Source organism: Arvicola amphibius, chromosome 12 (assembly GCF_903992535.2).
Source record: "Arvicola amphibius chromosome 12, mArvAmp1.2, whole genome shotgun sequence".
NCBI classification, from domain to species: domain Eukaryota; kingdom Metazoa; phylum Chordata; class Mammalia; order Rodentia; family Cricetidae; genus Arvicola; species Arvicola amphibius.
The window spans coordinates 150,753,058-150,775,216 of record NC_052058.2 but is presented as its reverse complement, the minus strand read 5'-3'; the positions used below and the strand labels follow the sequence as shown (position 1 = coordinate 150,775,216).

The following is a 22,159-nucleotide window of genomic DNA, read 5'->3' as shown; positions in this document are numbered from 1 at the left end:
AGCCTCTGCTGGGAAGCAAAAAGTGCGGGCACATGCTCTCAGGGCAGCAGCCATGGACTCACCTCCTCCACTACTTGTTCTACCTCATCTGTACTTTCCAGTATTGAGGGGCACTGCTGACACATCTCCAGACGAAGAAACACCTGAAGCTGGCACCTGTAGGAAACAAAATACTTTGTCACATCTCCTTTGACTGTCGCTTACTGGAAACTCTTTCTCTGAGCAAAGATCTATTTACATAAGAAGCAATGACCAAGAACAGGGAAGGCAGCTCAGTGTCAAAGCAGACGCCTAGCATATTACCACCGAGCCCTGAACTCAATCTCCGGTACTAAAAAAGGGGGGGAGAGCAGTAAGTGGGTGGGGAAACCTGGAGTGTAGCTCAGCTGGTGAAGTGCTTGCCTAGCATGCCTGAGGCCTTTATCTGATTTCTAGCACTACATAAACTGGGCATGGTGATGTATATCTGCAACCTCAATACTTGTAAGTAGAATGAGGAGTTCAAGGCCAGCCCCAGCTACACAGCAAGTCTGAGGCCAGGCCAGGTGCCATGATACAGTCTTTTTTTTTTTTTTTTTTTTTTTTTAAAAAAAAAAAAAAAAAAGTAAAGAAAAGAAAGAAAAAAAAAGGAAAGAAAGACTAAGTCCAATAAGAATCCAGTGCTTTCTCTAAACACTGGTGTACCTATTAGGTAACAGGTGATCCAAATTGCCCCTCAGAGCATCATAAAGATCACCAACAAAAGCATGCTTGAGTAGTTGACAACTTTAAACCGTCCCAAGCTAACCTGAGAACTCTGTTTTGGAGTAGTAGTAAAATTGAACAAAGTGGTTGCTTACTCTCTGACTTTGTCTTCTTTATCCAGTTTTTCCCCGTGATTCTGTCGGAGAGTTTTGCTGGTTTTTAAGAGGCTGCTGTTCATATGATTCAGGCAAGCCACCTGCAAATACAAAATTTTTATATTAAATGTTACTCATTTCTAGTTTGCTGCACAGTTGACTAATGCCTTATGTACTTTCCTTTTCTTTCATCTGAATGAAAAGCACTGGAATGAATGTTTTCCTTTGATATCAAGAGAATGCAGGTTTAAAAAAAAAACAAAAAACCAACTAAACAAAAAAATCTATGTGTACCCAAGTAGACACAACAAGCCTTTAGATTTTAACTATTAAAGGAAGGTTTCCTGAGCTATAGACATTCAACAGCTAAGGTTAAGAGCACAAACTGCTTGTGCAGATGATTCCTAGTACCTATGCTGGACTGCTCACAACCATCTGTGCCTTTAGCTCTAGAGGATCTGACATCCTCTTCTGGACTCTGAACACACTGCACTCACACGTTTATACTACACACACACACACACACACACACACTTTTTTCTTTGAGAGGGTTTCTCTATGTAGCCCTGGTTGTCCTAGAACTTCCCAAGTGCAGAAATGAAAGGTGTGTCATCACACCCAGAGATATCCACTTAATTAAAAAAGAATAAGGTATTCTAAAACAGTGGTTTACAGCACTGCTAAAGTTATGTACGGAGTTTTTAAAAACATATAGATGCTCAAGTCCTAATACAAAGAGACCTGGAGTTAGTCTGTCAGTCTGGAAAGACTAGACACCAGCATTAAAAACAAAACAGAAGGCCTCGAAAGATAGCACATCGATTAAGAGCAGTGGCTGTTCTTCCAGAAAATGCTGGTCTGAAAACTCTCCAACAGAATCACGGGGGAAAACTGGATAAAGACAAAGTCAGAGAGTAAGCAACCACTTTGTTCAACTTTACTACTACTCCAGTGCCCACACACACAGCAGCTCACAAATGTCTGTAGCTCCAGTTCCAGAGGACCCAATGCATATGTGTGCAGACATATGTGCAGACAAAACACCCATATACATCAAATATAAACAATAATCAATAATAATAAACCAAAACAACAACAAATTGATTCTGAAGAGCAGCTAGGGTTAAACCCATTAGTTTAATTCATGTAGCTAACACACACACACACACACACACACACACACACACACAAATTATAGCACTTTCATTAGGACAAAAGTCCACTCTCCATTTTATCAGGCTCACATTTCAAAATCTGGAATTACATACAACCCTTTACTCATCATTTAAAAAAATATTTATCTTTATTTTATTTTACATGTATGGGTGTTTTGGCTGAATATACATCTGTGCACTACATGCATGCAGTACCCAAAGAAGCCAGAAGAGGGAATCAGATCAGAGTTACAAATGTGAGCCACCATGCAGCTGGGAATTGAACCTGTTCCTCTGGAAGATCAGTCAGTGCTAACCACTGAGCCAGCTTTCCAGTCTACTAATAATTTTTTAGTCATGTATACATAATGGAAATTCTTCAAGGTACGTGCACTAAACTATCAACTACGTCGATGACTGCATCATCTAGACGTCCTTACTTCTACTTCCTTGATGTCCTTCGACTTTAGGAACACTTTAATGGTTGAGACCATATTTTGAGCACATGAATACAATGTGGTTTCTCCCGTAGCCACAGTCTTTTGGTAGTTTTCATGTATGTAAGACATTAGCTCCTCTTCAGTTTTAAAGTCTGTGAAAAAACAAAAAAAAACCAAACATTTAGTTATCATACTCTGATCAACTCTGTATCATTTAAAGGGCTTATCAATTGGGGAGAGAGACTTTTGTCTCCCAGGAAAAATCTAACTATATCTGGACTGGATTGCCATGACAGACACTAGGGATTATTAGCATACAGTGTGTAGATGCTAAGAATAATGTTAAACACCCCACAGTGCCTAGCACAGGCCAACAAGAAAGGATATCTCATTCAAAATATCACTAGTGCCAAGGCTGAGGAAGAACAGAGATTAGTGACTATGTCTAAGGCGTTGTAAATATATATAATAAAAATTTAAGATCAAGAAAAAAAATTTTTAATGTCTTTGTTCATTGATGACAAGATTTTCTACACAGGAAATCTGAAAGAACTAACACAACAGCTCCTGGAATTAGTGGGGATTATGAAAAGGTTGTATAAAAAAGTTAACCTACAAAAAGCTGCCACTTCCCCTAAATATTAGCAATTTATGAGTGGAATTTGAAACTAAAACCACATTAGCAGGGATTAGTAGACAAGGCTCAGTGTTAAGAGCACTTGATGCTCTTGCAGAGAACCTGGGTTTGGTGCCTTGCACCCATCTAGAGGTTCACAACTCCCTGTAACTCCAGTTCTAGGTGATGTGAAGCCCTCCTTTGACCTCTGCAGATACCAGACACACATGTGGTACAAATACATAAATGCAGGTTAACTCATAAACATAAATAAATCTTTATAAACTCGCACAAACATCATTAATCATTTTTAACATGCAAAAAAATGGAGTACTCAGAAATTAAATCTAACAAAATATGTGAAGACTTATATGAGGAAAACTATAGAACTAGAAAGAACCAAATAAATGGAAGTATCCCTATGTTCATAAACAGGCAGATTTTGTATTGTCAAGATGTAAATTCTTACTGTCTGATCTACAGGTTCAACTGACAGCCTCAACAAATTAATCTGAGGATACTGGCAAACTGATTTTAAAATTTATACAGAGGCTAAAAGCCAACTCAATGCTAAGAGATAAAAGCAGAGGACTACAAACTACCCAACTTTAAGTTTACTATATGTGTGGTATCAGAAAAACAAAATACAAGCCGGGCGGTGGTGGCGCACGCCTTTAATTCCAGCACTCGGGAAGCAGAGGCAGGCGGATCTCTGAGTTCGAGGCCAGCCTGGTCTACAAGAGCTAGTTCCAGGACAGGCTCTAGAAACTACAGGGAAACCCCCCCCCCCCAAAAAAAAAACCACCAAAATACAAACAGATCAGTAGAACAGCATAGAGCTCAGTATTAGTACAGTCAACTGACTTTTGACTTAAACAAGGTGATAAACAGATACAAGATAAATAATTGGTGTAGAACAGCTGAACATCCAAATGGGAAATACTAAGTTCAGACACAAACTTTTACCCTCCACAAAGATTAATTCAATATAAGTCAGTCATAATACAAAAATAAAAGGTCTAAGATTGGTAGAAGATAACAAAATCTAGATATCTAGGAGGAAGGAAAAACAGAAGATCAAGGCAAGACTCAGACACATAGTGGGCTTGAGGTTAGACTAGGCTCCTTGAGATGAAAAGCTAAATAAATGAAATGTTCTACCAACATACTGATGAGAGTGTAAAAGGTAAGTCATAGATTTGAAGAAAATATCTGCAAAGGACATCTGATAAAGGTTCATTATCCAAAATATGCAAAGACTTCTTAAAAAATAAAAGGCTAGTAAGGGTGATCAATAGTTAAACAGTCTTGCTGTCCAGACTGATGGTCTGAGGATCAAACTCACACCGTGGATGGAAAGGAGAAGCTCCCACTAGCTGTCCTCTGACTCTCATGTACACCATAACATGCACACACCATGTATGCACACCATAACATACAACATAAATGAAAATGTTACAAAAATTATTTAAAATCAAACAATATGGCCACCCGAGGGTCACAGCTCAGTTGTAAGGATGAGAACCTGATCTCCCAGCATCATCGTTTTAAAAGACAAATGTGGTAGACCACACTTATAATCCCAGTGCTGGGGGATGGAGACAGATAAGTCCTTACAGCTTACTAGCCAGGCTAGCCCAGCCTCTCAGCAAGCTTCAGGTCAATGAATGACCCTATCTATCTATCTATCTATCTATCTATCTATCTATCTATCTATCTATCTATCTATCTATCTATCTATCTACAAAAAAAAAGTGGGTATAGTGGCAAATGCCTGTGGTTCTAGCACTGTGGAGGTGGATGCAAGAGGATCAGGAGTTTAATGCCAGGTTCAGCTACATAGAGAGCTTGAAGATAGCTAAGTCAATAAAATAAATTAAATACAAATTTTAAAAGGGTGATGGTTCCTGAAGAAGGACAACCAAGGCTGTCCTCCGGCCTACACAGGGACAAATCCTAGTCTGGTCTTCATGTCCCCAGATTATCTCAATGTCCCACCCCCTCACCTATTTCATTTTATTTATTTGTATATTTATTTACAAGAGGTTTCATATAGCTCAGCTGCCCTCAAACTCATTACACAGATGACACCGAACTTTTGATCCTCCTGCTTCTACCTCCCAGTGCTGAGATTACATGTGTGCACCATCACGCTCAGTTTTATGTGGGGAATCAAACCAAAGGATTCCATTAATGCTAGGAAAACACTCTATCAACTGGGCTGGACTCCCCAGATTCCAGCTCTCTTATATAACAACACAGACACTAAACGCTCTAGAATGAATGAATGAATACCCTTAAGTTTAGAACTTCTTAATGTTCTTCCTCTATCTTCCGATTTATCTCCTGTTTTCCCGACAGCTGTCTTTTGGAGGCCTTTCTCCACAGCAACGTCTGGACTACCGTCTGGGTGTAACTTCTGAGCCTTCACATTTAGCCTTGCCACATTCAGCATCTTCAAGGAGCGGGACATGGTATTCATCTTCTGTCTCACTGGAGTTCGAGGAATACCACCTGCCAAAACATCAGCATGGAAGAAAAGTCAACTTTCACCTCTATGGAATCAAGAACTATATTATGCTATGTGTGTGTGTGTGTATGTGTTGTTTGTATGCATGAATGTATGTATACATACATATATGAAAGAAATAGCTCCCCTCAGAAATTATCTGAACTAGGTAGTTCTTTTATCTGCTTCTTCCTATAATATAAACCGGTTTTTTTGCTGAAGTTTAGGGACTAAATAACTCAGTCATTTTTTTAAGATTACTTTATTTTCATGCATAAGCCTACATCTGTGTATATAATGTTTTTGCCTGTGTATGTGTACGTTTCTAGTACCCAGGGAGATCAGAAGAGACCACTGGATCCCTTGGATCTGGAATCACAGATGGTTGTGAACTGCCATGGGGTGCTGGAAACTAATCCTGGGTCCTCTACAAAAGAAAAAAGTGCTCTTAACTCTCAGCCATCTCTCTTGAACCATCTCAATGATTTTACCCAAAGCAAATAATAAGCATGCTTCAGTTTGATGTTGCTCAAGAGACAGTGGTGGTGAGACTTTTCTTTCTGGTAGTGCTGAGGATGGAGCCTATAGCTCAGGCATGCTAGGCAAGTAGATGCTTTTCTCAAGCACAATCTGCATCAAAAGCCAATTTTCTTATTCTTTAACACTGACAACTCACTCCTGGAAACTCAGAGTTTATACATGATATGTGTGTGTGTGTAGTGTATACATACTAGAATATTATTGTAATGACAAAAATTGAAAACAATCTACATAGTCAACAACATGAGCGAAGCAGAATGATTAAAAAGGCAAAGTCATGTGGGGATGCAGCTCTAGGGGAAAGCACTGCCTAGCATGCCTGATGCCCAGGTTCATGCCCCTAGCATGGGGTTAGGAGAGGCAAAGTAACTCATGAGCAAATATTTGTAAATAGGGAGTAAAAAAGCTGTATTGATATTTCTATTATAATAAAAATGAGAATGTTCAATTCATTAGCAAGAACATTAGTGATTTAATCTAAACTGAATTAATACTTTCAAATTTGAAATATAAAAATTTGCCTTTAGGCCAGGTGGTGGTGGCGCACGCCTTTAATCCCAGCACTCGGGAGGCAGAGGCAGACGAATCTCTGTGAGTTCGAGACCAGCCTGGTCTACAAGAGCTAGTTCCAGGACAGGCTCCAAAGCCACAGAGAAGCTCTGTCTCGAAAAAAAAAAAAAATTTGCCTTTAGTTACCATTTCAATCTTAATCAACCTTTTGTTTCTTTTTTTAGAAAGAATAACAGATTTAAATATAGTCTCAAAAGGAAAAAAGACTGCCTCAAGAACCAGGCTTTCTATAAGCATACGTTTCTTTCTGCTGCGGTCTTGATTAACTACAGTTGATTCTTCATGAGATTTTCTCTGGTAGAGTTCAGAGAGGCAGCGAGTTAGCTCACTTTCAGCTTTAGAGGATTCTTCATTATCAGATGAGGCGGCCTGTAATAACCTATAAGACAAGATACATAGTATAAAGATGAATTCTAACTTTCCAAACCACCAGAATCAGAACAGGTACAGGGCTATCAACTTCATACACGCATGCTAATCTTCAGCAGACTGACTGTCCCATGAGAGCTGGAAGGTAAAGGTTTGTCTTCCCCTTTTTCCCTTTCTAAAATTTTGCTGTTAATTTGGAAATATGAACTTTTTAACCAGAAAAACAGAGAAAACAGTAGAAAAAGGTAAGAATGAACCTAGCATCAAGATTAGAGATTAGCCGGGTGGTGGTGGAACACGCCATTAATCCCAGCACTCGGGAGGCAGAGGCAGGTGGATCTTTGTGAGTTCGAGGCCAGCCTGGCCTACAAGAGCTAATTCCAGGACAGGCTCCAAAGCTACAGAGAAACCCTGTCTCAAAAAACCAAACAAAAAAAAAATTAGAGATTAAATTCTTGTTAATAGTTGCACCTGTTCCAGACTGTTAAAAGAAATTGAGCATTGCAGACATAGTTAAAGTCACAGTCCATCTTTTCTCACTACCCAGCATGATTTCTATTTTCCGCATTGTAAATTTTATAAAAATGGCGTCATTTTTTTTGCAATTGTTCATATTCAACATATTTTTCATTTGCATATAAATATCTCTAGTTTATTCATCTTTACAAGTTTTATCAAAAGTATATGAGGGTTAGAGAGATGGCTCGGTGGTTAAGAATGTGCTGTTCTAATCCCAGCACTCGGGAGGCAGAGGCAGACAGATCTCTGTGAGTTCGAGGCCAGCCTGGTCTACAAGAGCTAGTTCCAGGACAGGCTCCAAAGCCACAGAGAAACTCTGTCTCGAAAAACAAAACAAAAAACAAAAAACAAAAAAAAGAATGTGCTGTTCTTTCATAGGATTTCGATTCCCACATGGTGGCTCAAACCATCTCTATCTCCAGTTTCAGGGGACAACTCTGGCCCCCTAGGTTACCTTCACTCATGTGACATATCTATATGCAGACATACACACCTAGATATAATTTATCCTGGGCTTTACCATTCTAATAATTTTAAAGTGCTTTTCATATTTTTTAATTTACTGTTGTGTGTTCTGAATGATTAAAATCTGATTTTATCTTTTGGCTATCTTCTCTGCTGGCTCACAATCCACCCTTGTTTGTTATGTGCCACATATAGCAGTCACGTTCCAGGTTCTCTTCTGTTTTGGTTTATTTGTGCACTAATGCCACACTGCCTCATGTACTAAAGCTTTACAGAAAATCTGCATGCCATGGGAAGAGGAACTTTTATTTTGATCTTGGATTTTGTTTGTTTGTTTCTTGTTTTGTTGTGACAGGGTTTCTTGTAGACTAGGCTGGCCTTGATCTGCTCAGAAATCCGCTTGTCTCTGCCCCCTGAGTGCTGGATTAAAGGCGTGCACCACTACTGCCTGGCAATACTGATTCTTTATCCCTTCTTGTACTTGATTCTTATTAACTGGTCCTTAAATTCTCTTTAGAAAAATAGTCAGTGAAGCCTATGTTTCTTTCAGTATAAATTAATCTATTGTCTTAGTCAGTGTTCTATTGCTGTGAAGAGACACTATGACCATAGCACCTCTTATAAAAGAAAGCATTGGGGCTGGATTACAGTTTCAGAGGTTTAGTCCATTTTATCACGATGAGGAACAAGGGTGCACGTAGATAGACACGGTAGCTAAGACTCTACATTGAGAGTCACAGGCAGCAGAAGAGACACACATGCCACGGTGCACATGTAAAGGTCAGAGGATAACTCGCAGAAGTTACCCCTTCTTCCACCATTTGGTTCTTAGGATGAAACTCAAATCATCAGGCTTGGCAGCTTTAGTTACTGAACCATCTCACCAACTCGTTTGCTTAATTTCTGCTTTCACTGATACTTAGTTCTAAATGTTTCCTGCTGCCATATATTTATACAGACAGATAAACGGTGTGGTGTTTACATGACAATGGCCTCATAAACTCACTCACATTTGATTGCTTGGTTCTCAGTTTGTAGAATATTAAGGATTAGGAGGGGTAGCCTTGTAGGAAAAGGTGTGTGACTGGGCTTAAAAGCCCACACCAGGCCTCATCTCTCTCTTGACCTGCCTCCAACTTAACAATCAGATGTAAGCTCTCAGTTTCTGCTCCCAAACCATGTCTGTCTGCCTGTTGCCATACTCCCCACCATGACAGTCATGGACTAGCCCTCTAAAACTGAAAGCAAACACCTAATTAAATCCCTTTTATAAGTTGCTTTGGTCACAGTGTCTCTTCATAGCAATATAACAGTGATTAAAGGAGATAAATGTGTTTGTATACTATATATTTATTTATTTTTGACTGAAATATTCCTCTAAATGCATTTAAAAATTATCCTATTTTCTATTCTCAGAAATTTACTTCATTTAAAAAGTACCTTTTAGTATAAGAAAATAATATAGTAATGTAAAATGCAGAGAGCCACCATACTGCATCAAGTTGGTAAATCCGCAATAGTAAAACGTGACACTGAGTTATTTAAGTAAGCTCCCTTATGACAAGCCTGTTCACATCCGACTATTGACTTTAATAATCAATATTCAGAAAGATGTATAAAGCTTTACCAAAATGATTCCATCAAGTCTGAAGTGGCACCACTGACGTTAGAGAAAGGAAACCACTTTTCCATAAGAGCTGGACTCCAGGGTCTGGTGCAACTAAGCTCCTGCTGGGCCCACTCTGGAACACAGGGGGCTAAAAGGACAGAAACAGAAGACATCAGAACCAAGGCGAAAATTCAATTCTTTGTCCCTGGACTGACTCCCTCTCTCCAAAGGCTATGTAAATGCTCATTGTTAATAACAACCGCCATTCTGCATTACTGACTCCTTCAGTCTATCTTGTCTGCGATACGGGTGGGAGGGGGTGGGGAATACAAACACAATTTGAAGCTTTTTGCTCCTATTATTCTCACAACCTTTGATCTTATTTCTGAAATATTCCTCTAAATGCATTTTAAAATTGTGCTATTTTTCTATACTAAGAAATTTACTTCTTTTTAAAAGTACCTTTTAGTACAAGAATAAACGATGCACTAACATGAAAGAATAAATAATGCACTAACATAGACGCAATCTAAAACCACAGAGCAGAGCCACCACACCGCACCAGGTTGGTAGTTCTGAGACAGTAAGATGTGACACTGAGTTATAGAAGAGTGGGTTCCCTCACAACAGGCCTGCTAGAGCATGTGTTTGGAGCACCAGACCAAGCTTCAGTAGGACCTCATGAATAGGATCTTATCAGGATAGAGAATGGTGGGGAGCCTGGACAGTAAGGCATCACGCCGACTTACGTACTCCAAGAAACTGAGCCATGCTAGAACACTCTGGCAAAATACTCAGAATGCTGTTTTACAGTATTCTAAAATAGCTTTCTGACCTGTTTCTAAAGATTTTACAAATAGCCTACACACACTTGACAAATAAGACAATGACACAAAATAATCCATTGCTTTGGTTAATATGTATTATTTCAAATATGCTAATACGTTATTGTACCTATGTTGGACTAGAAGTCCAAACATCAGGGAGGAGTTGCTCCAGACACCACTCACATAAGCACAATTGATGCAAAAAGCAAGAGGATTTTTATTCTGTCATGACAGGGCCCTTCAGGTTCGGGATATGAAGGACACCTGATAGCTGTTACAATCCATCTTTTAAAGCAAAAAGCCACAGACACAAGGGGGGACCTGTAGGTTGTTTTCCAACTTATTGGACTGGCTTATTCAAAGGGTTACTAGCAGTGATTGGTCTATTCCAGGGCAGGAGAATCGCTGCATGATCGGGTGAGATAAGAGAAGCATCTGTGGTCCATCCTGACCTTGTTTTAGTGACTAAATCAATACATCAGGAACTGAGTCAACATCTGTGGGTTGTCTTTGTCTCAATTCCCAGAATGGAGTAATGTTTGAAGATTATTCACAAAGACACAAGAGGATGAGCAGTCCTGCATGTGTGTGTGTGTGTGGGCAACTGTCCAGTTTCCAAGAGTGAGTGTAAGGTTTTAGAAAAATGTCTTAGGGTTGAGGGGGCTTACAAATGCATTTAGAGTCTTTCACCTAAAAAGCAACAATTGAATTTAGAGTGAGTTAACATGAACACAATAGGAGAACACAGTACTATCCACTGCCCTCCTCCAGCCCACACTCTTGCCGTCAGGACACATTCATTTCCTTGCCACTTGGACATATCTCTAGAATACCAATCCCAACCTTTCCTTTCACCCCTTTCCACAGCAGCATCTCTACCTCTTATTTATGGAATGAAAAACATGCACTCAGCAGTTTACTTATGAATATAGTGCACCTTTTACAAAAGCTGTCTAGTAATTATATTACCGTGTGTGCGCGTGTAACAGTGTGCACATGGAGGTCAGGAGACACTTTGTAGAGCTGGTTCTTTCTTTCTATACATGGGTTCCAGAGATCAAACTGAGATTCTCAGGCTGGGCAGCAAGCATTCTTAGTCCCTCTGAGCCATCTCCACTGTCCTCACGGTTCTTTTTGTAATTTTATGTGTATGGGTGCATGTGTCTGTGCACCACTTTGTGTAGTGCCCGTGACAGCTGTGAGAAGGCACCCATGATCTCATTATAGATGGTTGTGAGCCGTATATATGGGAGCTGGAAATTGAACGCAGGTCTCCAGGGCAGCAGTCAGTGCTCTTAAGCACTGAGCCACCTCTCCAGCCCTCATGCAGCCTTCTCCACCCCAAGCTTTAAAATTAATTTTTCAGTGTATAAAATATAGGTTTCACTGTATTTTCATTCATTTAAATTTTTTTCATTGGGACTTTTATCATGCATCATTGAACCCTGTTCATATTTATCACCCCTTCCTAAACTGTCCTAATTCTGCTGTTCCCCTTCCCACCTTCAAACAGCTCTCCAGCTTTCATGTCACATATATGTGTGTATACAGAAAAACAGGACCCACATGAGAGAAATATAGAATATTTTGTCTTTTTGTACATTGTTATTACCCATGTCCTTCCTGCTTTTTTAATCTCCTTCTACTTTTATGTCCTATCCATCTACATGTATAGTCATAAACTATAGTAAGAGTCAAGCTTCAAAAAAAAAAGCCAGGCTTCATCTTAGGACGACTTTCGAAGTGTTCTCTAGAGCCTTCAGCTGAAGGCCTTTGGGATTACTAAAACTAGAAACTTAAACTGCCTATAGCTTATAATGGGGCTTGCTTTTCATCTGTCTTACAGCACCCTAGAGCTCCAGTACATGCATGATGGAAAGGGCTGGAAGAGACTGCAGACCACCTCATGCCATGCTAATTACTGGTGGGAAAACTTACCAGAAGAAGCAGGATCTTCAGATAAATTATGAACCTGATTCAGTACACTATCTACAACATCTGAGAAAAGGGACGCCTTTTCCTGGGGGCCTTCAGCCCCAGCTGTCTGGAGAAAATGTCTTTGAAATTCAGCTTCTTTGGCTCGGAACACTGTGAGAATCATAGCATTGGCAGAGAATGGGGAAATAATTCCTGTAATGGGGGGCCAGCCTTCACCAGGATCCACACTGGCAACCTGCAAAGAAATGCTAATTAGTTGAGACTATTATTGTCAATATGCCTAAAAAAATGTAGCCTACTAGAAGATAGAACAATAGTTGGTTAACAGTGGCAGAAGAGAACTTACAGTTACTAATTATACAGTCGCTAAATCTCAACCTATAAGAAAAAGTTTACAGTGCCAATAATATTTACTATTTGCTTATGGTCTCTGCATCCTTCCAATTGTATTTGCTTTATTTTAATAGTGAGAAGCAGGAAAACAAGATTTATTCAATTTAAACAATTGTTTAAATAATTGGGAAAAAGAATAAAGAACTCCTGGCCCACTTTCTTCAAGTCTAGAATATGACAACCCAAGCAAGCACAGCTATATATACATGCATTACACGTTTGCCGAATCTTACAACCACTCAATTTAAAATGATTATCACTTCCATTTTATAGGATGGATTGAAGCTTAGGAAAAAGCTCCTTGTTCAAGGTCACCTGTTGGTGTAAGAAAATGCTACTAGGTACACCTGACTTCACTGTGAAGCAATACAATCACTGAAGGATTAGTTAGCCAACACATCTGGGCAGTAGAGCTGAGACCTAATCCAGATGCCTGATTCCCCAAGCTTGTCTACCTAGTATAACCAAGTTTTGTATCACATTAATATTAACACATCTTTCCACTGGAGCACGCAACTCTTAGGACAGTTCCCACAGATCTAGAATCTTCCTCTAGAATCTTTTACCACAGGATCCAGAATAAAGATATTTCCTGAGATTACAAAGGCAAAAAAAAAAAAAAAAAGGAATTTGAGAGTAATTTCAAAATAGGCATCATAGTTGGACGTGGTGCTACACAACACTTATCCTAGCACTGGAGGGGCAGGGGCAGGCAGATCTCTGACTTCAAGGCCAGTCTGGTTTACAAAGTTGAGTTCTAGGCCAGCAAGGGCTACAAAGTGAGACTCTGCCTTAAAAAACCAAAACAAAAGAAACAAAAGAAGCCACCATTTTAAAGTCAAAGTTGGATATATTTGTGTTCCTTTCAGAAGACAGTTCTAAGTTTGAGTACCTATTCTTAAGTTATTATATTTAATTTTACATTATAGCAGCTTTTTCTTAAATAGATTAAAATCAAAGTATATTACAGAATATTTAATAAATAGTGAGAAACCACCCATCATCTCATTCTCATTCAACACTCATTGGGTCAACTACCTTTTCCCTATGTAAATTCAGGGTCTTTAACTTAATTGGATTCATAATGTATGCAACTTCACAAATGGTTTCTTCACTAATAATCATCATTTTTGTTATGCTTCAGTACAAACAATATTATTTGAAAAACACCACCAATTTCAGTAAGAGTGTATCAGGTAGGCGATCCTTGGCATTTTATGAACAAGCTTGTCTCATCTCACCAGTGTGCTACTGACAAGAATCCTTGACGTGTGGAGGACACCTACCAGATGGAATTCTTCAGCAGTCAACCTGCTTACCAGCTCCTGAAACAACAGCCTTGGAGCCCCTGGACTTTGTAGCATCCAGCTGTCTGTGCCTAACTCACTACTCACTGAGAGAGACCACTGGGCCACTGAGCCCATTAGAAATATTCGGACTGGCTTCTGGAAATGTCTCTGATGCATGGCTAAGGGCTCTAGGGAGATTGTCCATGTTTCTTGAATTTCTTTTCCTGATAGAAATAAAGAATATTAAAATTTTAATGTAAGAAATAGTTTCTAAAAGAGATTTCATAGCAAGAATGAAAAGAATCAGATTTCCAGTTGAGACAGTGAGTAATGTCACTCAATTCACATTTCAACCCTTAGCCTGTGGTCTACAAGCTATCAGAGGAGGTACACAAATGGGTATGGTACCAGAACTTCCCAATCATTACTTGGAAATATGTACTCAAGTAGTACTACTCACAAAAAATAAGACTCCCTGACTAGTGTGGTGGCAAATGTCCATAATCCCAGCACTGAGGTGCCTGAGTGGGAAGACAGAGTGGCCTCGGCAACCTGTGCTACATACTGAAGTCCTGTCTCAAAGAAGATTCAAAAACAAAACTGGAAGAAAAATAACCCTACTTTGGTAAGATCAGGATATGGCCAGTGGTAGATAATTGCCTAGCATGTAGGCTCTAGGTTCAATATCAAGGTACCAAATAGAAAAAAAAATCTTATAAAAACTGTATTATATATTATCTTCATAATTCTAAAGGCTGAATGGTAAATTGCTTAAACAAATGTACTCTTTAAATTTTTTTTAAATTTATGTGTTAGAGTGTTTATATATGTGTATGTATATGGACCATGTATGTGCCTAGTGTCCTCAGGTCAGAAGGATGTTGGATCTCCTGAAACTGGAGTTACAGATGGTTGTGAGCCACCATGTGGGTGCTAGAAACCAAGCAGGTGTTCTCTCCAGCCTCCGAAAATACTCTTAAAAATTCTTTAAACTGGCCAATTCTTGAATCATACACCTAGAATCCCACCATTTAGGAGGTGGAGACAGTATGACCAGTAGTTCAAGGCTAGCAAGCCTGAAACCAGCTTGAGATCTTACCTCAAAAACAACAAAAAAATCACAAAGAGAAAAACCACTAAAAATCCTTAAACTGCGCATAATTACAACATAGTTTAAATTATCCATCTCTATGCAGTATTTCTCTGTGAATACAGATATATTCAGAATGAGCTTCACCACATAGTAAATCATATGGGAAAAATTTGTGAGGTTGTTGGTTTTTCCTGGTAACAAGAACTGTTTGAGGATTTTGTAATTTATTTCTTCTGTAATCATCCTCTTTTTATATGATCTCTAATTTATCAGTTTCTTCTACAAGGCAATGTGCTTGGGTATCTGAGCAATATCACCTTTCCTTTTTGGAAGGGCTGAAACAGTTCTTATGACCGTTCCTTTGTTCCTTCCACACGGGCACTGGCAGTCTTCCTGTGCTGTCTATTTTGCTTATGGATTTTTAAAATTATTTCAGTGAAACTGAGTACTGACTATAGGAAATGCTAAAGAAACTAGAAGTATGCCTTAAGAAAAAAAATAAGATTTTTTAAAAAGCTATTTGCTTACCTTTAACAGGGAGAAACAATGTCCCTTCAGTCTGGGGAAATGAGGCTTCATACTCATGAGAATTATAGAGTAAGCAGTTTACAGTGGCATCTATTGGCAGAGCTGAGATCCACGGGGAGAGGTGAGGTTCATGTGACAGCTTGCCATCACTCTGCAGTACCGTTTCCCTGACTTTAGTAAAACCCAGGCTCCAGGTTTCAGATGGCAAGACGGTGCCTCCTCCATGGTGTAGCAGTTCACAAACTGTCCAGTACCCAACGTGGTCTGGGGAGGCCCACAACTAAAATGAACATGACAAAGAGCTTAGGTTAGTGTAAATTAAGCACTTGTGAATAAACTAGAGGAAATTGGAGAAAAGTTGATACCAACATTAAAGGGTCAAATTATACAATTAATGTGTCTGTTGAGCCAAGTACAAATAACGGCTAGCATCTATTACTACACAGTCATAATTACCACATAACATTCCTTCAAGGAAACAGAGTACCGGAGAGATGACTATCAATAAAGAGCTTGCCTTGTAGGTGTAAGGACTTGAATTCAAACCCCAGAACCCAGGTTAAAAAGCCAAGCACAATGACACATGCTTTTAATCCTAGCACCGAGAAATAGAGTGAGTGTTTATTTTTAGGGAGCACTGGCTGGCTAACCTACTTGGTGAATTCCACTTGAGCAACACCACCCAGAATTGCCTACTGCCCTCCTACACACATAAAACACAAATGAATATAAACTACACAGAAAGAAAAGATTTGTTTTTTTTAAAGTAGCCCTCTTTTTAGTGCTTTTTTTTTTCTTAAATATTTATTTATTATGTAGACAATATTCTGTTTGTGTGTCTGCCTGCAGGCCAGAAGAGGGCACCAGACCCCATTACAAATAGTTGCGAGCCACCGTGTGGTTGCTGGGAATTGAACTCAGGACCTTTGGAAGTACAGGCAATGCTCTTAACCTCTGAGCCATCTCTCCAACCCTTTTTAGTGCTTTTCATGTTTTATTTATATGCATATATCTGTATAAGTATATGCAGTGTGTGTGGGTGTCTTCAAAGGCCAGCTAACACTACATACACAGTTATGAACCGCCCAACATGGGTGCTGGGAACCAAACTCAGGTCCCTTGGGAGAGCAGCAAATACTCTTCAGTCCTCGGTTGCTCTTCCAGAGGACCCAGATTCACTTCCCAGCACCTACATGGTACCTTAAGCTATCTGTAACTCCACTTCCAGGGGATCTGACACCTTTTTCTGAACTGCAAGGGCACCAAGAGCACAAGTAATACAGACATAAATGCAGACAGAACACAACCAGTCCAAGAATGAAACCACCTTCATGTTTGTAAAAATGACACTTCCATGGATCAACTAAATGTCACAGCACTTGGGAGGCTAAAGCAGGAAGACTGAATTCCAGGACAACCTGAGCTATACACCGGTCTCAGCTTTAAAAACAAAAAACATAATATATTCTGAAAGTTTTCTTTCAGTTGTGCACATCATGTAAGTGTTGTAACAGCAAATAACAATTCATCAATTAATCTGTTATCATACACACAGTTCACTGCTAGCAAACTAGCTCAGATATCACTGTATGACTTTTTTTCCTGTCAAAAGGATAGAAACAAATCTATTGAAACTGATTCAGCCAAGACCAGCTTGGAAAGGTGGAGTGGGGCTGTTTGCAAATGAAGGCAAAGCTTGATAAAGCATGTTGACTTTCATTTACATGTGTTAAATATATATATATATATATAAAATTTATCATGTGTATGTATATATGTGTGTAGATACATATTTATAATTTATTATTATATGTATACAGGTGTTTTTCTTGAATGTATACACCGCTTGCTTGCCTGGTGCCATTCAGAGGCCAAAAGAGGATGTCAGATCCCCTGGAACTGGAGTTACAAAAGGTTGTAAACAGGGACCAGGGAGATGGCTCAGTGGTTAAGAGCACTAGCTGCTCATCCAGAGGTCCAGGACCCAGGTGGTAGCCACATCTGTCTGTAACTCCAGTTCCAGGGGATTCAATACCTTCACATAGACATACAGGCAGGTAAAACACCAATGCACATTTAAAAAAAAATTTTTTTTTAATTTAAAAAGCAGGGCAGTGGTGGCGTGTCCCTTTAATCCTAGCACCTGCCTTTAATCCCAGCACTGGGGAAGCAGAGGCAGACAGATATCTGTGAGTTCAAGGCCAGCCTGGTCTACAGAGTGAGTTTCAAGATAGCCAGGACAACACGGAGAAACCTTAGCTCAGAAAAAAACAAAAACAAAAAGTTGTAAGCCTCCAGGTTGGTACTGGGAATTGAATACAGATCCTCTGGAAGAGCAATCAGTGTTCCTAACTTTAGTCATCTTTCCAGCACTTAACATAATTTTTATTTGTTTTTGCTTTTTGTTTTCCAAGACAGGGCCTCACTATGTAGCTCTAGGTGGACTGGAACTCACTACATAGACCAGGCTGGCCTTGAACTCAGAGATCCACTATATCCAGATTTAACAAAATGTTTTCATTAGACTTGGATGGATGGCTCAGCAATTAAGAGTACTGGCTGCTTTTCTAGAACCGGGTCCACTTCTTGGCACCCACATGGCAGCTGGCAACTACCTAAAACTCCAGTTCTAAGGAATCTGACACCATCTTCTGGCCCCTGTAGACATACATGTAGACAAAACACCCATATGTAAAATAAAGCCAAACAATTTTGATTAATTCTTGGAGAATTTCTTTTAATGTATTTGATCATATTTACCTCCCATTTCTTTCCCCTAAATCTTAACATTCTGGATGATTATTGCTAATTTCTCATCTCTAATCTTCCTATTTCACCAACTCCTGGTTCAGAGCTGTGTATTCTGTTAAGTGGAAGCTCTCCTCCTGCTTAAATCACTGTCCAAATCTTCTCACTGAACAGAACAAAACCCACGACTCAAGCCAGGCCTGGTGGAGCAGCACTTCGCCTTCCCAACTCTGTTCTCCCCAGTGCTTCCTGGGTCCCCAGGTCCTGGTCTTTCTATTTGTAACATACAAAGTTTATTCCCAGCTCACACCCTTCTCTAAGTCTGGGAATGTTCTTCCCAAGCCTTCACGGTCTTCCCCATTCACCGTCCAATTCTGCTAGGAAAGGCCTTCCCTAAGGACACCTCTAATACAGTAGCCACCTGCCTGGCCTCACCCAGCCCTTCTTTTCTTTGGAGCAAGTTTTGAAATCATCACTTATTTGCTCATCTGTTTAACACATCTTCCACACTAGAAAATAAACTCTATTTTAGGCCAGGCGGTGGTGGCGCACACCTTTAATCCCAGCACTCAGGAGGCAGAGGCAGGTGGATCTCTGTGAGTTAAGGCTAGCCTGGTCTATACATGAAAGAGACCAGGAAGTCAAGGTTGAGATTTTTGTTTGCTCGCTTTTTTTGAGATAAAAATCTTTCTATGCAGCCTGGCTAGGCTTGAGCTGTACAATCCTGCCTCAGCTTCCCATAGGCCATCATCATTGAAGTGGTATTTTAGAACAGATGGAAAATGACAGACGTGTCCAACTGGAACAGAATAGAGAAAGTTCTACATGCCACAACCACAAAGGGTTTTTGGTTTTGTTTGTTTTGGAGACAGAGTCTCTCTCTACATAGCCCAGGCTGTCTGGAGCTCATTATATAGCCTTGAACTCAGAGAGACCCACCTGCCTCTCTCTGCCTCCTGAGTGTTGGGATTACAGGTGTGGGCTGGGTGGCCACCATGCCAACAAAAGTTAAGACAGGTTTCTACAACTTTAGAAGGGGTAGGACTAGAGGTGCAGGAAGACAGGGCAGCACAAGACAAAACAAGCAGTCAAGATCTGTGACCAGAGCAGGGCGGTGGTGGCGCACGCCTTTAATCCCAGCACTAGGGAGGCAGAGGCAGCGGATCTCTGCGAGTTCGTGGCCAGCCTGGACCACAGAGTGAAATCCAGGGCAGCCAGGACAACACAGAGTAACCCTGTCTCGGAAAATAACAAAAAAGAAAAAAGATCAGTGGCCTGGCCGAACCAAGCTTCCACATGCTGGAACAAAGTACTGTGCAGGAAAATTAAGTACACGAAAGCACACAGCTACCAAAGCGCAAAAGCTCTTCCACAGTTGTACTTAGTGTGGAATCTACTCATTTTGTTGGGGAAAACGGTCCCTCTTTGGGACCCGCAGGAGTCTTTCGGAAGGGACGCGGGTCATGATGCACCGTTCATTCCGGGTCTATGGCCCTCTACAGAGCCTGCCAAGTTCTAGCTGGGATCTAGTCTTGGATCCGAGACCGCTCTCACCTTACCTTGGACCGCTCGATGGTGTCCACCCAGTACAAGGTTATATTTCGGGCGATCATGACTTCCTGGACCCTCTTGGGCAGCACCTTCTCCATCACCTGCCTGGGGGTTAGCGGCACGCGTTGGGCCTGGGCCTCGCACCCGGACACGAACTGCAGCAGCTCCCTCTGCGAGTGCGGACAGGGCGCCAGGAGGAAGACGGCGTTCCCAAAGCCCCCGAGCGCGGCCTGGGCCTCCCGGGCCTCGCTGTCGGCGTCCAGCAGTCTCCGGCCGCTGCTCCGCAGGATCGGCTTCGTGGGCGACGTGATCTCCGGCCGATCCCACTGATAGTCTAGCAGCGTCTCCATCAGGGCGCCGTGCGTGTGGGTGGCCCTGGGCGTCGGGCCGGGCAGGTGGGCGCCGGGAGCGCGATCCCCGAGCCTGGCCTCCAGCTCCTCCTCGAAGTCCTCCCAGGAGCGGCTCCCCAGCTCGCGGAAGTCAGACACGCGGGAGGGCCGGCTCCGGGCCCCCTGGGAGTCGAAGAACTTGAAGGCCCAGTGGACCCGGGCCAGGCCGAAGCGGCAGCTTAGGTAAGTGAGGAGGCGCAGGGCGGCGCGCCGGGCCGGGCTGTGGCGAGCGGCGTCGCCCGCGGTGTCCACCAGCAGCAGCACTTTGTGACAGCAGGCCATCTTCGGCCGCCACCGGGCTCAGCCCCGGCCGCGCGTTGCAAGGCACTCTCCTCAGTGAACCAGCGCCATTGCCCGCTTCTCTGAGGCTCCGAAGCCTCCCGCGCTCCGCGACAGCTGCCGCTATTGGAGGAGCCGGTTCCCGAGCTTGCTTCTTATTGGCTGCGAGTTGAACGTAAGTTACGTACGCACTCCCATTTTTAACCCTAACTGGAAGGAGGGTAGAAAAGCTCCGCTTGATTGGTGGAGGGTGTGACTGTGGGCGGGGCGATGATTCCGGGGAGAAACTCAGTCCTCATTGGCCTGAGCCTTCGTTTTAAAATTTAAAGAGGCGGTACTTCGGGGGCGTGTGCGTGTCGGAGGCGGGGCTTGTTTCCTGGGACCCCGGAGCCTGGGCGGTGTGCGGGCTGGGGTTTGGCGTGGCTGGGGTCAGACTCTCTTTAGACTACTCTGAAGTTTTTAGGGAACAGAATCTGGTGACGGAGGCTTTAGTTGTTTTTTTTTTTCCGTAAAGATGAATTTCATAATCCCCACGCTCGGAAGGCGGAGGTAGGAGGATCGAGGGTTCCAGGCCAGCCGGGCAGCAGGGAGTACAGTGGAAGGGCTGTGGATCCTGTGAAGGACAGGAAGGCAGGGAAAGGTTTCCGGGAAGGAAGGGAAGTGACAGGACTCGGGGTCCTAGGTGGAAGAATTCGATATACTACAGGCCACCAAAGGAGTCAAAATAGAAGCAGTGCGATCCACGAGGCGTCTGCAGAACATCTGGGAGGCTGTCTTACAAACTAAGGAAGGAACGAACACACCAGAGAGTACCTAAGTCAGTTCTTTGGGTGAAAAAAAAAAATTATACCAGAACGTCTATATTCCCAGAACCTGCCTTTAAAAACAAAAATCTTAACCCTCATCCATTCAATAGATGCTAGTGTTTTGTGGCGTTTTGTTTTAAACTTGTTTTTGTTGTTTGTTTGATTGTTGTGACTTTTGTATCCCAACAGGCCTCAAGCCGGTGATGTACCTTGAACCTCTGTGATCACCCCGCCTCTGCCTCCCCAGTGCTGGATTGCAGGCATGCCCCCATTAAACCCTGTTTATGGGGTATTGGGGATCAGATCCACAGCTTTGTGCATGCTGGACAGCCAAGCACCTGTACCAACATCTCCAACATCCATAGGTGTTTCTTTTTCTTTTTAATTTATTGTATGTTGGAGGAATGGTTGCTGGGGATGGATCCCAGGGCCTGGCAGGTACCTGTCGATAATGCTCCCTCTCAGCCTCATCCCTGGCCACTGAATGGTACTTATTTTATTTATTTTTAAATCTTAAATGTATGAGTGTTTTGCTATCACATATAGATATCATGTGTGTGCCTGTGGACAGAGATCAGAATACGATGTTGGATCCCTTGGAACTGAAGTTATAGATGGTTGTGAGCCACCAAGTGGGTGCTGGGAATTGAACTCCGATCTTCAGCAAGAACAAGTGCTCTACACCACT

General features: G+C 41.7%; 1 protein-coding gene across 1 annotated transcript in view; it reads right to left on the bottom strand.

The window, feature by feature from the left end:
- Positions 1-20,668, bottom strand: part of Ticrr (TOPBP1 interacting checkpoint and replication regulator) — a 39,543-nt gene extending 18,875 nt beyond the window's left edge. The window contains exons 1-10 of the mRNA XM_038314224.1: positions 20,006-20,668; positions 15,699-15,978; positions 14,075-14,301; positions 12,396-12,630; positions 9,649-9,778; positions 6,908-7,047; positions 5,345-5,563; positions 2,434-2,585; positions 840-940; positions 63-156 (exon numbers count right to left, since the gene is read on the bottom strand). Coding sequence (XP_038170152.1) covers positions 63-156; positions 840-940; positions 2,434-2,585; positions 5,345-5,563; positions 6,908-7,047; positions 9,649-9,778; positions 12,396-12,630; positions 14,075-14,301; positions 15,699-15,978; positions 20,006-20,668 — 2,241 coding nt within the window. The remainder of the gene's footprint in view (positions 1-62; positions 157-839; positions 941-2,433; positions 2,586-5,344; positions 5,564-6,907; positions 7,048-9,648; positions 9,779-12,395; positions 12,631-14,074; positions 14,302-15,698; positions 15,979-20,005) is intronic.
- Between the last annotated feature and the right edge of the window lie 1,491 nt (positions 20,669-22,159).